This window comes from Hakea prostrata, chromosome 7 (genome assembly GCF_041222555.1).
Source record: "Hakea prostrata isolate BN-2017 chromosome 7, UWA_Hpros_2, whole genome shotgun sequence".
NCBI classification, from domain to species: domain Eukaryota; kingdom Viridiplantae; phylum Streptophyta; class Magnoliopsida; order Proteales; family Proteaceae; genus Hakea; species Hakea prostrata.
In genome coordinates, this window is record NC_142606.1 from 28,297,451 (window position 1) to 28,311,603 (window position 14,153).

Genomic DNA, 14,153 nt, shown 5'->3' on the forward strand with positions numbered 1-14,153 from the left:
CAACTTTTCAAATTTTAAAATTTGTTTGCGAGAACAACTTCTCAAATTTTAAAATTTGTTTGTGAGTTCAAATTGTTTCGAGCTTCTACCTTATAGCTGGTAGAAGCATACACAAACTTTGTGGCTGAGATGGAGTCCACATGTAACACAAATTGTATTGCTTGTATCCTAATATACAACATCAAATAAAACTCCTCTGCATGTCCAAAAATGTGAAGAACTATTCAAATCCTATTGAGTTTTCACATCCATAATGCCAAATGGGTGAGGGATGAGTGGTCCATTTCAATCCTATCTTGCATTCAGTTTGGCTGCCAAAGAAAGAGAGGTGGAAAGACAATAATGAGAGTCTAGGTCAAGATTAACCTAGCCCCAAAATGAATCCATGACTCAAAAGAAAAAGGCTAAATTAGACGTTATTCAAATATGAGCAAAACCTGCAATAGGCATAGGTTCCAAATTTGGTTGAGTCATGAGTGCCAGCATTGGTGGGGTGAATGTCTACTCCAAGTTTGGTCCAATTCTGATGGCCATAAATGATATTTAGACGGTCATGAAAGGAGGTTGGATGTAAAATTAGAATGTAAAACCTGCAGATCAGTCCAACTTGTAGCATAGAAGACAATTCGACAATCTTGGTCAAAATGTTTGCATTTTTCAAAAACAAAATGAAATTCCAATTATTTCGGAAAAGTTATAAATTTCGACAAAAATCTTGGAGATTTCAACCATTTTGGAGGTTTCGACCGAAATTTCGACCATCTCGACTGAAATTTTGACTGTTTCAACATTCTGACTTGTTTTTCCTCAATTTTGTTGATTTCTATCCCTTTTTCACCTAATTTCTGTGACTCCTTCGCCTTCAAGCACCTCTTTTGCTCATCTTTTGCTTTCAAACACCTCCTAAGCCACAACAGCTACAAAGGAAACTCCGGCAGCAATAGAATGTGAAGCATGAGCCATACCCAACAGTTCCAAACTTCCCCTTTTTTATTTTTGTTTTGTTCATGCCTTAAATGATCTTGTATTGCCTTGAAATTAATATATGTTTAGCCTAAGACTATGATCTATGATTGTGTTTTGTTAAACTTACTTTTTTATTATTTGCTACCATTTTCTCATTTTTTGATTTTAAGAATTATTTTCTAAAATTATGTATGTATGATATATAAGCTTCAACTTAATATATGTGAGACACCATCACTTGATCTAGTTGGTCATTTTATTTTGTTGACTTGTTGTATATGTAACCATTCTACCAAACAATTTATGTATGCTGATGATTCTATACCTGTATGCAATACAATTTGTACTTGTCGGAACCAGTCATTTGTTAGTATACTTGAATGATAAATTTTCAATGGTTTTATTTGGCAAAATACTAGTTCCATTGTGTTTATTATGCTTTAAATAGGTAGGAGGCAATAAATCAAATGAAATGGACGTCATATAAGGCCCAAAACCTAGGGTCGAAATTTAAAAAAAAAATCACATGTTTCAACCGAAATTTCAGTCAAAACCTAAAAATTTCGGCATTTTCTTGGGTCGAAATCTTGGTTTTGACCGTAATTTTTTCCTTGGCTTGTAGTAGGGTCTGGAATATGAATCAAGTGGAGGTCCAGTAATAGTGAGAAACTCCTCTAGTTATATATGCTTATTATGATCACTGGATGTGAAGTCACAAGACTCAGAAGCTGCAGCAACAGATCAGATCTCCTCCATCCTCTTCTATTTGGGGTTCTGGAGGATTGTCTTTCTTGTATTTTCTCCTCTTCTTGTCCAAAAAAATTATTTATCTCCCCCCCCCCCAAAAAAAAAAAAAAAGGAAAGAAAATGAAAATCAGATTTCAGGGAGCAGCAACAGTCTTCAATTGATGGGTAGCAGCAAAAACAGCCTTTGAAGCTAATTGAGGATGGGATCTGGCTTTCAGGATATGTTCTCAGAGAGTTGTGGCAGTCGTAACTCGTAACCCATAAAGAAGCAGCATAAAGGGAGATCAATTGAGGGAAGGGAAAGAGATTGAGAAGAAGATAAAAGGGGTAAAGAAGTTCAGCTAGCCAGGAATCCCAGCCCTTCATGATACACAAGTAGACAAGAAAGTTTTCTCAAAGGCAGTCTCAAATTCAACTCTTGAAATCATATGGAGCCTCTATGGGCTGTTGCATATAATAGAGGCCACAACTTGCCACAAAGCTATAACAAACTCGAAACTATGTTTGAATGTCTTTAGAATAGAAACTAAGAATTAGAAAGTATGATGGACAAGAAAAGAGAAATAAAATAAACTCTTCAAGGAATCTTCCAAATCTTCTAGCAAGTGGTGCTTCTTGTGTCCGTCATTTTTAATTGACCAAGTATCTGCAGAATCTCTTTATTGGTGGTCCCCACCTTTACCCTTTAAATATGGTTCATTGGTTCTTTTAAGTGACCCTTAAATACTTAGGACCAAAGAGACAATTATACCCTTCGCTTGAAGTTTTGAATCACTAATATTTGAAAATGTATTCTGCCCCCATGATTCTGGATTTGAGACACTAAGCAACTTGCAACCCCTTTGGGCTGGCCCAGATCAAGGCTGGTTTTCCATACAGCCCAATGGATTGGTTCACCAATTGGTTTAGTGAACTATCCCCACATGGGCCCTATTTGGGTTGTTGCAGCAGGGATATTTTATAATGTTCAAATATGGAATGTGGTTAAATCTTGTAGTATTCTTTCCCTACTTTGGGGAGCTTTAATTTTAACCTTAAACAGTTTGGTAATAAATCTTTTTCCCCACTCTTCCCTATATATTAGTGTACTTGATAAAAAATGATATAATCTGCACTATGTGATTTGTAAATGTGTAGTTATGGCCAAGTTACCTGTTGATAGTGTAGGTGATACCTGAGAGTTAATTTATTGTGGCAGATTGTGGAGAAAAACAAGGAGACAGAAGCCATTTGGCGGGCTGATGCATTACGACAAGTTCTTAAAGAAGTACATTCTCTTTTTATGATGTTTCATGGATCTATACGGGCTTTACTTGAAAAAGAACCTGGTGGCGGACTTGCTCGTTCTCATTTATATTTTTTTGTCTTGGATTATTTGACTGGTGGGCACAATCTATCATGGCAGCTAAGACTACCTAAATTTGTCCTTCTGTCATCTCTTGTTCAATAAGTATTCTTTCACTCCTTATTGTAATGTTAACGGTCTTTGTTAGAATTGTAGTTGTGAATCGTCTTGGTGTAGTTTATAAGCCGAAGTTACCGAAAATTCTTCTCAGTCATTGCCCTTTTTTTGAAGCAGATTTTCTTGCTGGGAAAAAGCTTCAGTTACCATCTTTCCGTGATTGTTTAAAGGAACGTGGAACTATTCAGATGTTGACTGTGGGGCGGGAGGCTGCAATTGAAGTTCAGGTAAAGGACATGTTTAACTATTTGTTTATTTATTTTTGGTTTGTTGAGTGCTTGTATCGTCTCAGAAAATTCAAAGTACTCTGAATTTGGTACCTTTTTTTTCCATCCTTACGTATCAAATAGCATGAATTCTGGCATGGTGGAAATATGACTTTCTCCAAGGATCGAAGTATCTTTTCTGGTGAGAAAAGATCAAAACCCTGATACCTCTTTCCAAGACTGCCCATTTTGCGATGGGCTTCCTCTCTCATGTTTGCTTTTTAATGATGAATAGAAGTTTATTTTGATGCAGATTGGGCTATGTCAGTACATGACAAGTGGTCCATGTTGCCTCTATAAAAAAGAAAAAGGAACTTTCATATGCCCACGCATCTTGCACCATAGTTATAACTACACGACATTATTTACCCCCCCCCCCCAACAAAAAAAAAGAAAAAAAAGGGCATTGGCATTATTATTATCATTAACCACAATCCATCTGAACATGACCATAGTAAAACTGAACACAAATAATTGATCTTCACTTCATAAGAATAGTTAATATTGGGACAAAGCCGGGGTAATCAGGTTGCTAAGATTTTCCCTGAAATATGTAATAGTACATGGTAAATTTTAAAGCCTGTCTGAGTTAGTGGTACAAGAACTGTCCACTTTTTATTTTTTCAGTTTGGTTTGGCATAGAACTGCCCAGGTCTAAAACCAGAATCAAAACTATCTAGTTGTCTGTAAACTGCTTGGTTTGGGAAAACTGGATTGCTTAATTTGACAGTTTCTGTAGGGGAAAATCAAACATAAACGTGTCAAAGTGAATTGAAACCATGACACTTTTTTAGGGCAGCTTATTCCCACCATCCTGTCAACTATCCTCTTGCCATTGTTTACCAAAATTTAATAATTCTTTCTTGAAAATTATTCTTAAAACTACAGTTTGTAACTGTAACTAGGCCTTAATTTGTCTTAAGACTGCAGCTTGAGCTGTCTAAATCAATCAAAACTGTTCAAAACTGGAGCTGTGGCACTTTCCAGCTTGATTACCATGGCAGTTATAAAAATTGGTTCATCTCTGTTGTAGCTTGAACATGCTAGCATTTGGGATATTCCATGCATACGTTCGACTGGAAAGTGTTGCCTTATGTTACTTAAGAATACCATGTTCATCCATAGGTGTATTATTGTCTGTTTATTAGTTACATATAATGACATCCAGAAAATACAAGTATGTCCCTCTTTTCCTCACTTCCTCTGTTCATGCTTCCAATTCATGAAAATTGAACAAACCTGTTGCATCCAAGTATTCAGCGTCTCTGTTTAATATAATACTGGGTTACCGGTTTCCATGTAGCCAAAAACTGTAATAAGAATGGACTTCAAGTTTTTGTCCTATACAAAGATTCCCTACTCAGAAGTCAGAAGGGGGAAAATGTCTTTGGTTCTTAAAATATTCTGTGGTTAGTGTTATGTACTTTTTTATTGTAAGGAGTCATTGTTTTCTTTCAGGATAATCTAAGACATGATTTATGCTTTTTGTGATAGGATATTGGAAGCCTTTATACTAACAATTTATGTTCTCTTTGGTAGTCACTTGTCAGGGTAGTGGAATCTGCATGCGCTGGGAATACTGCTTGTAACTCTCTGGTCTTGTTTCAGGACCTGCTGGTGTCCACGACACTATCTCCTGTAGGTTTGACATTCAGTTCCAATCAAGATAAAATTGTGACTAGCACTTTTTGCCCTGTAAATTTTATATGCATGGTGATCTTATTCCAGTAAGCATTGTTGCAGGATGATTTTTAGCACATGTCAAAAGCTTATGTTACCACATGATATTATTGCAGGATGATACGGTAAACCTTTTCACTTATGCTACTCTAAGGATGACACCACTTGCACTATCCTCTGGAAGTAGTTCGTGGTCCTATTTGCGCAAGGGAAGCTCTGTCTCTCTCATTACTGCAAGCTCTAACCCTGCAAACTCAGGATCTGTCACAGAACAAATTCAGACCTCACGTGATACTTCCCCTGGTAGACAAGGTCAAAGATATCATGTTCCGAGGCCCATGCAACGTGACAAGTGGTCTAAAGGGAAGGACGGTTTCCTTGTTTTTGAGACATCGGGTGCAGAAGTGGGTGGTTTAAATTCAACTCCTACAGTGTGGCTTCAGAAGTCAGATGAAAGAATGTATCTTTGTGTTTTCCAGCAGAGGAACCTCACCATAATCCTTCTCATTCCTGTTAGCTCTATGATTAATGGAGAACAGGGGATTTCCGTGGTGAAGCAACAAATTCTTGAGAATGTCAGTACTTTTAATCCATTTGCTGAAGATGCTACTAATCTTGCTGTATATTTCTTTCTTCAATTGCTTGATGAGTATCACCTCATAAATGAATTAACTTTCTGCACTAATTTTGGCCTACTTACTGGGTATCTGATTCATTTTCCTCATTAGAACCCTGTACACTGTATTGAATCTAGTGGTATTAAAAGGATCACATGGTATGTCTCTCTGTAATTCTAATCTTCGGATATTACAAACTGGATTCAACATTATTTTACCTGCTTTCTTTTAATGCATCTTGATGGAAAGTTGTTTGAAGAAAAAGGGGAACCTAAGTAGGGATGGAAACTTATTTATTGGTTAAAAAAATATTCAATTTGAAAAAACTAAGTTGGAATCTAAGGGTTGCAAGGGAAGATGAATGTGAATAAATGACAAAAAATAGAGAAATAGAGGTAGAAGAAGAAGAGTAGTAGTTCCATCCCAAAGAGAGGCTTCACGTTAATGAATGAAGGCCACAGAAAACAATATAATGTTCATAGAATAGTTAGAAAGCAGAAAGGAAGGAATTTCCCAGGCTAACAAGGAAACCAAGCTTCTCTGGATTAGTGCTGGGTTGCTAATCCTGAGAGCCTATTTGTTCCAAACTAAGGCTTAGATATTGATCATTCCCAGCTTGTTTACAAATAGTCAAGTCAACTTTTCTGCCCCCAAAGACTTTGTAATTTGCTCTCTGTTCTTGTGTAAAAACATGAATGAGAGATTAGTCCTTTCGGAGTTCTCACAAGTCACAAGAAAAGTAGCAGTTAACTTTGTTACAAACCAGGAATAATCAATTAACCAATGGGGAAAAGGAGATAATGAGGGAAAAATAAGAAGAGAGAGGAGAATATCTCAACCCTCAATTGGGAAACTGCAGCTTGCGGTTATGAATAACTAATTCTTACACAGGCAGCTCTCTTCTTATAAAACTATACTTTCTAAGTTAGAAAGATATGGTGTTAGGAGTTTATGGTATTTGCTCGTAACACCCTAACCTATTACAAATTGCAGTTAAGGACATTAGGTAAATAAAAACAGAAAAATCCAAAAACCCAGCTAAGGAGATTAAAAGCCCCTAGTTTCCAACACTCCTCAAGCTGAAGTATATAGGTCACGCCTGCTTAACGGGTGCAGAAAGTCAGAGCAAATAAGGACTTGGTAAGCACATGCACTGGCTGGATTAAACAAATGAAATCTCAGCAAGCTTTTTTGAACAGAATCTCGAATAAAACTGATGGTCTACTTCATTATGGTTGCTGTGTTAAGATAGACAGAATTGCTAGCTATGTATATGGCTGCTTGGTTGTCACAATACATCTTTAGAGGTACTGGCATGGGGATATAACCAAGTCAGGGACAAGTCTCAGGATCCTCTTCTAGAGAACCAACAGCAGTTTAGGGTTTTCAACCTTGATGTTGTAGGTCTATTCTCTGTCAATTCTTAAAGGACAGCAGCTGTATATGTTCACTTAAGACTGCGGCTAGGGGATTTTGGTTTCCAACTCCTTTGGCTAGGCTGGGGGGGGGGGGGTCTAGGTTTGATTTAGGGATGATGGGAAGGGTTATTAGGTTCAGCCAAGGGGTTTTGTATTGGATTCAGACTGAAAACATAATCTGTATTGAGTACTCTAACTTCATTTTCAGTCCTAAGGTTAGGGTTTACTGGGGAAGATGTGTGGAGGGTCTTCTAGGGTTTAGGGGTGTGAATCTAGGGTTCGGCCAGGCTCAGAAAAGGTGGGAGAACAAAGGAATTAAACCTATTTTAACGGATTAAAAATTTCTTCCCAATACTTGGGTTTTTCAACATTAGGGTTTTTATAATTTCTAGTGGGGATATGGTTAGCAGGGCTAGCACTGGGTTGAAGGTAGCAGGGGTTTTGGAGATGGTCCTAAAAGGATTTGGAGTTTGGGTGGGAGGTTAGAGAGATATAGGAGTTTGAATGAGTTTAGAGTTCTAGGGTTTAGAAAGAAGAAGATGAAGTACAGGTCTTCAGGGAATTACCGAAGGGTAAGTACAGGTTTTCAGGGAATTACCAATGGGTAAGTACAGGTTTTCAGGGAATTACCGAAGGGTAAGGGCTGTGAGGAAGTTTGAAGAATGATTAGGGGGAGAGGAGTGGTGCAATCCAAAGGGGAGGATAAGTTGGGAATTAGGGTTTAGTGTTGGGGATGGGGGCTGTTGCTGCTGCAAGGAAGGAGGAAGGAAACTAGGTGTTGCGCAAGTGTGGGGAAGGGAATTAGGGTAGGGTGGGTGGGGAGTGGACTCACTTGATGGGGAAGGGGTTGTTGTAGTCTACTGTGGGACTGAGTCTTCAATGGCTGCTGCAAGCTTGAGGGGGAGGGGGAATTTTGGAAAATATGCAGAAAATTGAAATCAACAAGGGCGTGGGCTTCCTTCTAGGAACCCACGACTTCCAAGGTTTTCCTTCAATTTTGCTTATATTCAATTAATCAGTCTTATTTGTTATAGCTGAGTAGGACTATACTTATAACCTCTTACAATGCAGGAAATTAAAGTAGGACCAAACATAGAATTCTATTTGGATTGGAATTCCTTATCACACAAGACTCAACTCACATAACTAGAGGAGGAACTAATTAAGAACTCCTAAACAAAAAGTGAATTGCAAAATCAAAATTTCTCGCTTTAAGAAGGTATCCAAATTGAGAATAGGATTCCGACTAGGACTCCTAGTTGTACAAGGATTCTATCATAACTTGTGAAGACTCTTAGGACAAAGCAAAAATAGATATGGACTCCTCATTAGACAATGAACTCAACTGGGTCAAATTGGGTTGAGTAGGGGACCCAAAATGACCAAAATATACCTGCCCAGTCTCGGTTTTCTCCTTGGGCTGTAGGTTGCTGGGCAGAAACCGTAGGCCCTAGTTTGGCTATGGGAGGCTTTTCTAGGACCAGCCCTCCCGGTTACATCACATGACAAACCCATCTCAAGAAGAAGAGACTGAAGCCTTATCAACTCTACGGTATTGTGAGCCATAGCTTTGTACTTTAATTAGCACTTCACTTAGCGATTGTAGTTTTCTTCTTACTATACCGTGTAACTAGATTTCCTCCAACATGCGTGCAATACCTTGTAATCAAGCAATGATCACTATCTGTGATGTAAACTGTTTCCAGGAGTAGCATTGGGGCTAGGGTTACTTTCCCCAAGCTCTACAGCCCCTAGACATACCAGGGGTATGTTGGTCACTTTGACAATTTTCGTGGAGTCCAAGGTTATGTTGTCATTGCGTCCAACTTGCTATTAGGATTTGTGAGTTATTGAAGAGTCCTTGTGTAAGTATGATTCCTATCTTGTGAAGGAATCCCCTAGTTTTGGTCTATCTTGTTAGGATTCCATGTTTACTCTTAGAATTCAAAGTGGATCTTTTTAGAGTGAGATATGATAGCATCTTCATTTGAGTTGGAGTCTTAGGATTCCATATCCACTCTTAGAATTCAAAGTGGATCTTTTTAGAGTGAGATATGATAGCATCTTCATTTGAGTTGGAGTATCGAGTCAAGTAGAGGTTTAAGTTTGATTTAAGTTACAGGTTAGAGTCCTAGTATGCTTTCTTTTAGGAGTTTTGAGTCCTTTTATATTTTTCTTCATGTAGACTATAAATAAGCCCTGATAGAATGTAACAAGCAGACTTGATTAATTGAATGCACACATGAAGGAAGGATTTGGAGTTGTTGATTCCAAGGAGGAATCCCACGGCTGAGTTGTTTGAGTTTTCTGCAATTTTCCAGCACCCCCCTTTGTTCAACCCAAATTGTTGTGAGGGACCAAGTTGTTTTGTTCTTTTGCTTTTTTTTGGGGAGGGGGTGGGTAACGTAACTTTAACTCTGCACAATCTGAATTTTTGACTAAAGGTTTTTCAGTCTATGAGTACCTTGAGAATAAACTGTTGTTTCAACTTGCTTTTTATGGTGCTCCTCATGATATTTCATTTAAATGAACACCGATTAAAGTTAGTTTTGGAGATTTATCCCAGTTGGTTAGGTTCTGTGCTAAATTAAGCTTTTAAATATGCTTCATTTTGTAAAAATATAGATTTACTGGTTCTTGATATCGGATAGGATTCATGGTGGGCTGGGGCTATACTTGCATCCAGTTCCAAAGATCAGCCATGGTACTTTTTGAATATGTTTAGATAAATAGACAGATAGATTTTGATCAATGCAGTTTGTCATTTCAGGCATCACTGAAGATTTTGAAAGTTGATGAAAAACTCTCAAGAGGATGGGGTGGTGAGAATGCTTATCATGTCCGTGGATATCGCTACTTGTTGTTTGATGGTGACCGAAACATATCACGGGCTTCTCCACCAGGAAAAGTCACTACTCTATCAAAGGTTGGTCTAGAGCTCCTTTGTACCTTCAGACAGGGTTGCTATAATTTTATTTGCAATGAGTTGCATGATTTGGGGAGTTGTGGAAAATTAAGAAAGGCAAGTTGTTCCTACCAGAAAATGCATTTTCCTGTTGTACAATATTTGTCCCTTGTTTATGCTTCAATAAATCTCGATGTCACGTTCACTTTGGCGCTCAACCTCTTGAGGAAGTAGTTATCTAGCTTGACCAAGGAAATTGGTGTGGTTGTTTTCAGACATCAGGTCCCAGAAATAACTGATATCAAATGCTGTCATCATAATGGATCTCTGTGAGATCTTGAAAATATCTTGGTCTCATGAAGTCTCAAGATGGGAAGGCAGGTGATACAGGATTTTTGCAAGATCTCGTGAGATTTGTGCATGATACTGAAATCTTGCTGTATGATCTTGATTTTGGTTTGTATTGGTTGAACTAGACAAAACCAAGCTGTAAAAACAGCACCCTCTTGGTGAGATTTGAGATCTTGCCTTCCTTGATGTGCTGTGAAGGAATAGGAGTGAAGCTTCAACATCAAGGAGGTGGGGAGCTGTATATTGAAACAAGGTTATATATATATATAAAGGAACATGATCAGTAGTTATTTGTTGACTATGTTGTTTTTACATGCTTCTCAAAAACCATCATCATATATGATTACAATTATATATATATATATTGGAAAATGATCAGTACTTATTTATTGACCACCTTTTTTTATACATCTCAAAAACCGTCATCATATAAATCTCATTTTTAACACTGGTTTCAACTGGCCAAAAACTGAGATTGTCTCATTTTTTTATCATGATGTCTTGGTGAAAAATGGGATTATCTCCAAGCTAAATTGTACTTTGGTATTGCAGCCTATAGGTTTCTTCATTCTTCTTCTTCTTCTTTCTTTTCTTTTCTTTTCTCTCTTTTTTTTTTTTTTTTTGGTTAAAGCCTGGATTCTTGTATTGTTACCTGTTTTTGACATTTTGAACATTATACATGCGTTAATTTCTCTCATAGAAGGCTCAAACAAAACTCGTGCTTTTGAACAAGTTTGATGTTGTATGTTGTTTTTGGACATGATATCAGATGAGGTTTGGCTGTAACATTAACTTCTTGAAAGTAAATCAGATTAAGCTATCATGGATATTGTTGAAAGCTTTGTTGGAAAGCTATCCATTGAATCCAAGACTGCTCAAGTCCAATTCACACTCAAGATTCGTGTTTCGGTCAACTTTTATTTCGGTATGCACAGTTGCTTGCTAAAATCAACCTGAATCAAAGTGTTGCTGTAGACATTAAAAAAAAAAAAGAAAGAATATTTAATTGCAATTTTGTCTTTTAGCAATTTTAAAAATTCAATTGTGTTATTATTATTATTTTTTAATCAATTTAAGATATATTAGAATCTTAGATTTAGTAAAATCCCCAACATTAGAAGTTGCAAATGTCACCTATTGTAAAAAAAATCCAGGTTTTTGTTCTTGAACTTGTGATTGACTTTTTTCCCTTTTGGAGTTTTGATTTTTTAATTGTTTTTGGGTTTCAACACAGGGTATTTGCTTATTTATGAATAATACTTTCAATACATTTAATACATTTACTTAAATGATATTAGGCATTAATAAGTGTTTGCGGGTGTTTGTCCCAATTTCTAAGTAGGTTTCCACAAGTTGATGGATTTAGTGATTTTTTTTTTTCTCCTTTCTATTCTTGGATGAATGAGTAAATTCTCAACCAAAGCCCTGAAGGGGAGAAAGAATGTACACGAGAAGAAGGAAGTAGGGAGATTACAACCTACAAGTTGGCATAAAAGAAGAGCCTAAACCCTAGGGGACAACAATATTCTTGTTCCTTGGGGAGCCACGAGAAGGGGGGGGGGTTACAACCTACTAGCCAGCAAAAGGGAAGAGCCTAAACCCCAGAAGACAACAATAGTTCTATTCTTTGGGGTGTCAGGAACTGGAGGGTGGGGGTGGGGAAAGGGCTGGAGCCTAATATAGACATCAAAACAAATGGCTCTCCAAATTGAATCAATAGATCTAGATTTGGAAGTCCATATCTTGAGATTCTGCTTTGGTGGAATTTGTAGAAATTATTTCCTAGAAGGTCTTTTTCATTCATAGGCCCCAATGGGGTATTTATAGTTACAATCTGAGTGAATCCCACTCTTAGTAGGATAAGGAAATACAAAACAAATAGAATAGAAAAACCAATCCTAGATATTAGGAAACCTAGTCTAACACAAAATATGAAACCAATATAAAGAATATAAGAAAACAAAAAATATAACTAAAAGAGGTGTCTACTCCAATTAGGAAACCTTAATCATACTTCCAACACTCCCCCTCAAGTTGAGGCATGGATATCACACATGTCCAACTTGACTGAAATAGTAAAAACATTTGTCCAGACAAACATCTACAACTTGATCTTCAAACTTCATTAATAGCTTATTGGTTACATCTGCTTTATGGACTTCCACTTGCTTTGTCCTCATCTCTACCGCAACTTTAGGTCTCCAAGGAAGAACGCCAAGAAAAAGGTAGAATCTTCGAATGTTGAGAAGACCAAATTTTTGCATAAATCTGAGGGAAAATATTTTTTTGGGGTAACAATTGCTAGTGTACAGTAGGAAAAGTGAAACTGTAGATTTGTACTAATGTTAGATCTTTAAAGGAAAAATTTGCCAAGTAAAGGGACAATCTCCAAAGGTAAGGGGAAAATTGTCAAGATAAGTGACAATCTCCAAAGGTAATAGAGATCAAGTTTTGCAAAGGTTAGATGCCGAATCTGAATAATCAAGTAAGCTGCAATAAGGACCGCATCACCCCAAAACTGAGGAGGCATATGCATGGTAAACATTACGGAGTGTGCTATTTGAAAAAGATGTCTATTCTTGCGTTTAGCAACCCCATTTTGAGGTGAGTGTCGACGTAATTGGTTTAGTGTATGATGCCATGGTCAGCTAGGTGAGATGGGAATGCACCACCCAAGTACTCAGTTTCATTATCTGTACAAAGTATTTTGACAGTGGCTTTAAATTGTGTCCTAACCATCTAATGGAAATTTTGGAAACATAAAAGTATATCATTTTTCTGGTGAAGTAAGTAGACCCACGTAGTCCTAATGCAACAATCAATGAATGTGACAAACCATCTATGACCAGAAATAGACCTATTCCGAGAAGGACTCCACACATTAGAGTGGAAGGAACAGTGCTACGACCATCTGAATCGGGATAAACTTGTCTAGTTTGTTTAGCTAAAATGCAAGCTTTGCAATAAAAATCATTCAAATTACTTTGTTTAACCAAATTAGGGTACAACTTAGACAAAACAGGTAAGGAATGGCCAAGGCGATGATGCCACTGTAATAAGGTAAAAAAAGCAAGGTAGGTGGAATTAGAGGTCGTAGAAAAAGTTGATGGAGATCCATCTAACAAGTAGAGCCTCCCTTTCTGTCTACCACGACAATTGTATGCCTTGTTTCTAGGTCCTGAAAAACACAATGAGAAGGAATTTTTTTTATTTTGTAGTTTATGTCACAAGTAACGCTCCTAACAGACACAAGTCTACTAATGAATAAGGCGTTCTAGGGTAGAAAGAAGGTAAAAAGAAGAGGATTGAAGGGTTTAACAGGCCTAAAAGTATTGCAGATGGGTGGTAATCCTTCCAGGACCTATTGCAGGTTGATAGTGGATGTGTTGGTGATCCTAGAAGAATCGCAGGATAGTATTGGGTGGTTTGATGGAAGAAAAGAGGAGAAAAGAGGTAGCTGAGGCTAGTAGATGAGGGTTAGGTGGTGTAATGAAGGGGAAAAAAGGGAAGAAAGGTGATGGCAGAAGATTGTTGGGTGTTTCCAGGGTGGTGGAAGCTCTGTGATGGTGGTGGAAGGGAGATAGAGATGGTGGCGGTGGTGGTGGTGGTGGAGACATGTGATGTGAATTTTTTGGGGTCCTTGGATCAAAGGAGGCTTTGATTCCATGTTGAAAGACTTTGTAGGTTCTTGTACAATTTTGTAAATTGGCCCCACTTGTCCTCTCATCCGGTCAAGCAACA

The 14,153-nt window shown here is 37.6% G+C and overlaps 1 protein-coding gene across 3 annotated transcripts in view; it reads left to right on the forward strand.

Moving 5' to 3' along the window:
- LOC149010848 (vacuolar fusion protein CCZ1 homolog B-like) overlaps positions 1-14,153 on the forward strand; it is a 45,383-nt gene that overhangs the window by 11,602 nt on the left and 19,628 nt on the right. For 2 of the 3 annotated variants that reach the window (XM_089164037.1, XM_089164039.1), the window contains 5 exons: positions 2,912-3,095; positions 3,293-3,402; positions 4,981-5,079; positions 5,238-5,696; positions 9,927-10,178. In XM_089164037.1, the coding sequence (XP_089020163.1) occupies positions 2,912-3,095; positions 3,293-3,402; positions 4,981-5,079; positions 5,238-5,696; positions 9,927-10,178 (1,104 nt within the window). The remainder of the gene's footprint in view (positions 1-2,911; positions 3,096-3,292; positions 3,403-4,980; positions 5,080-5,237; positions 5,697-9,926; positions 10,179-14,153) is intronic. The other variant, XM_089164038.1, reaches the window with a different exon arrangement.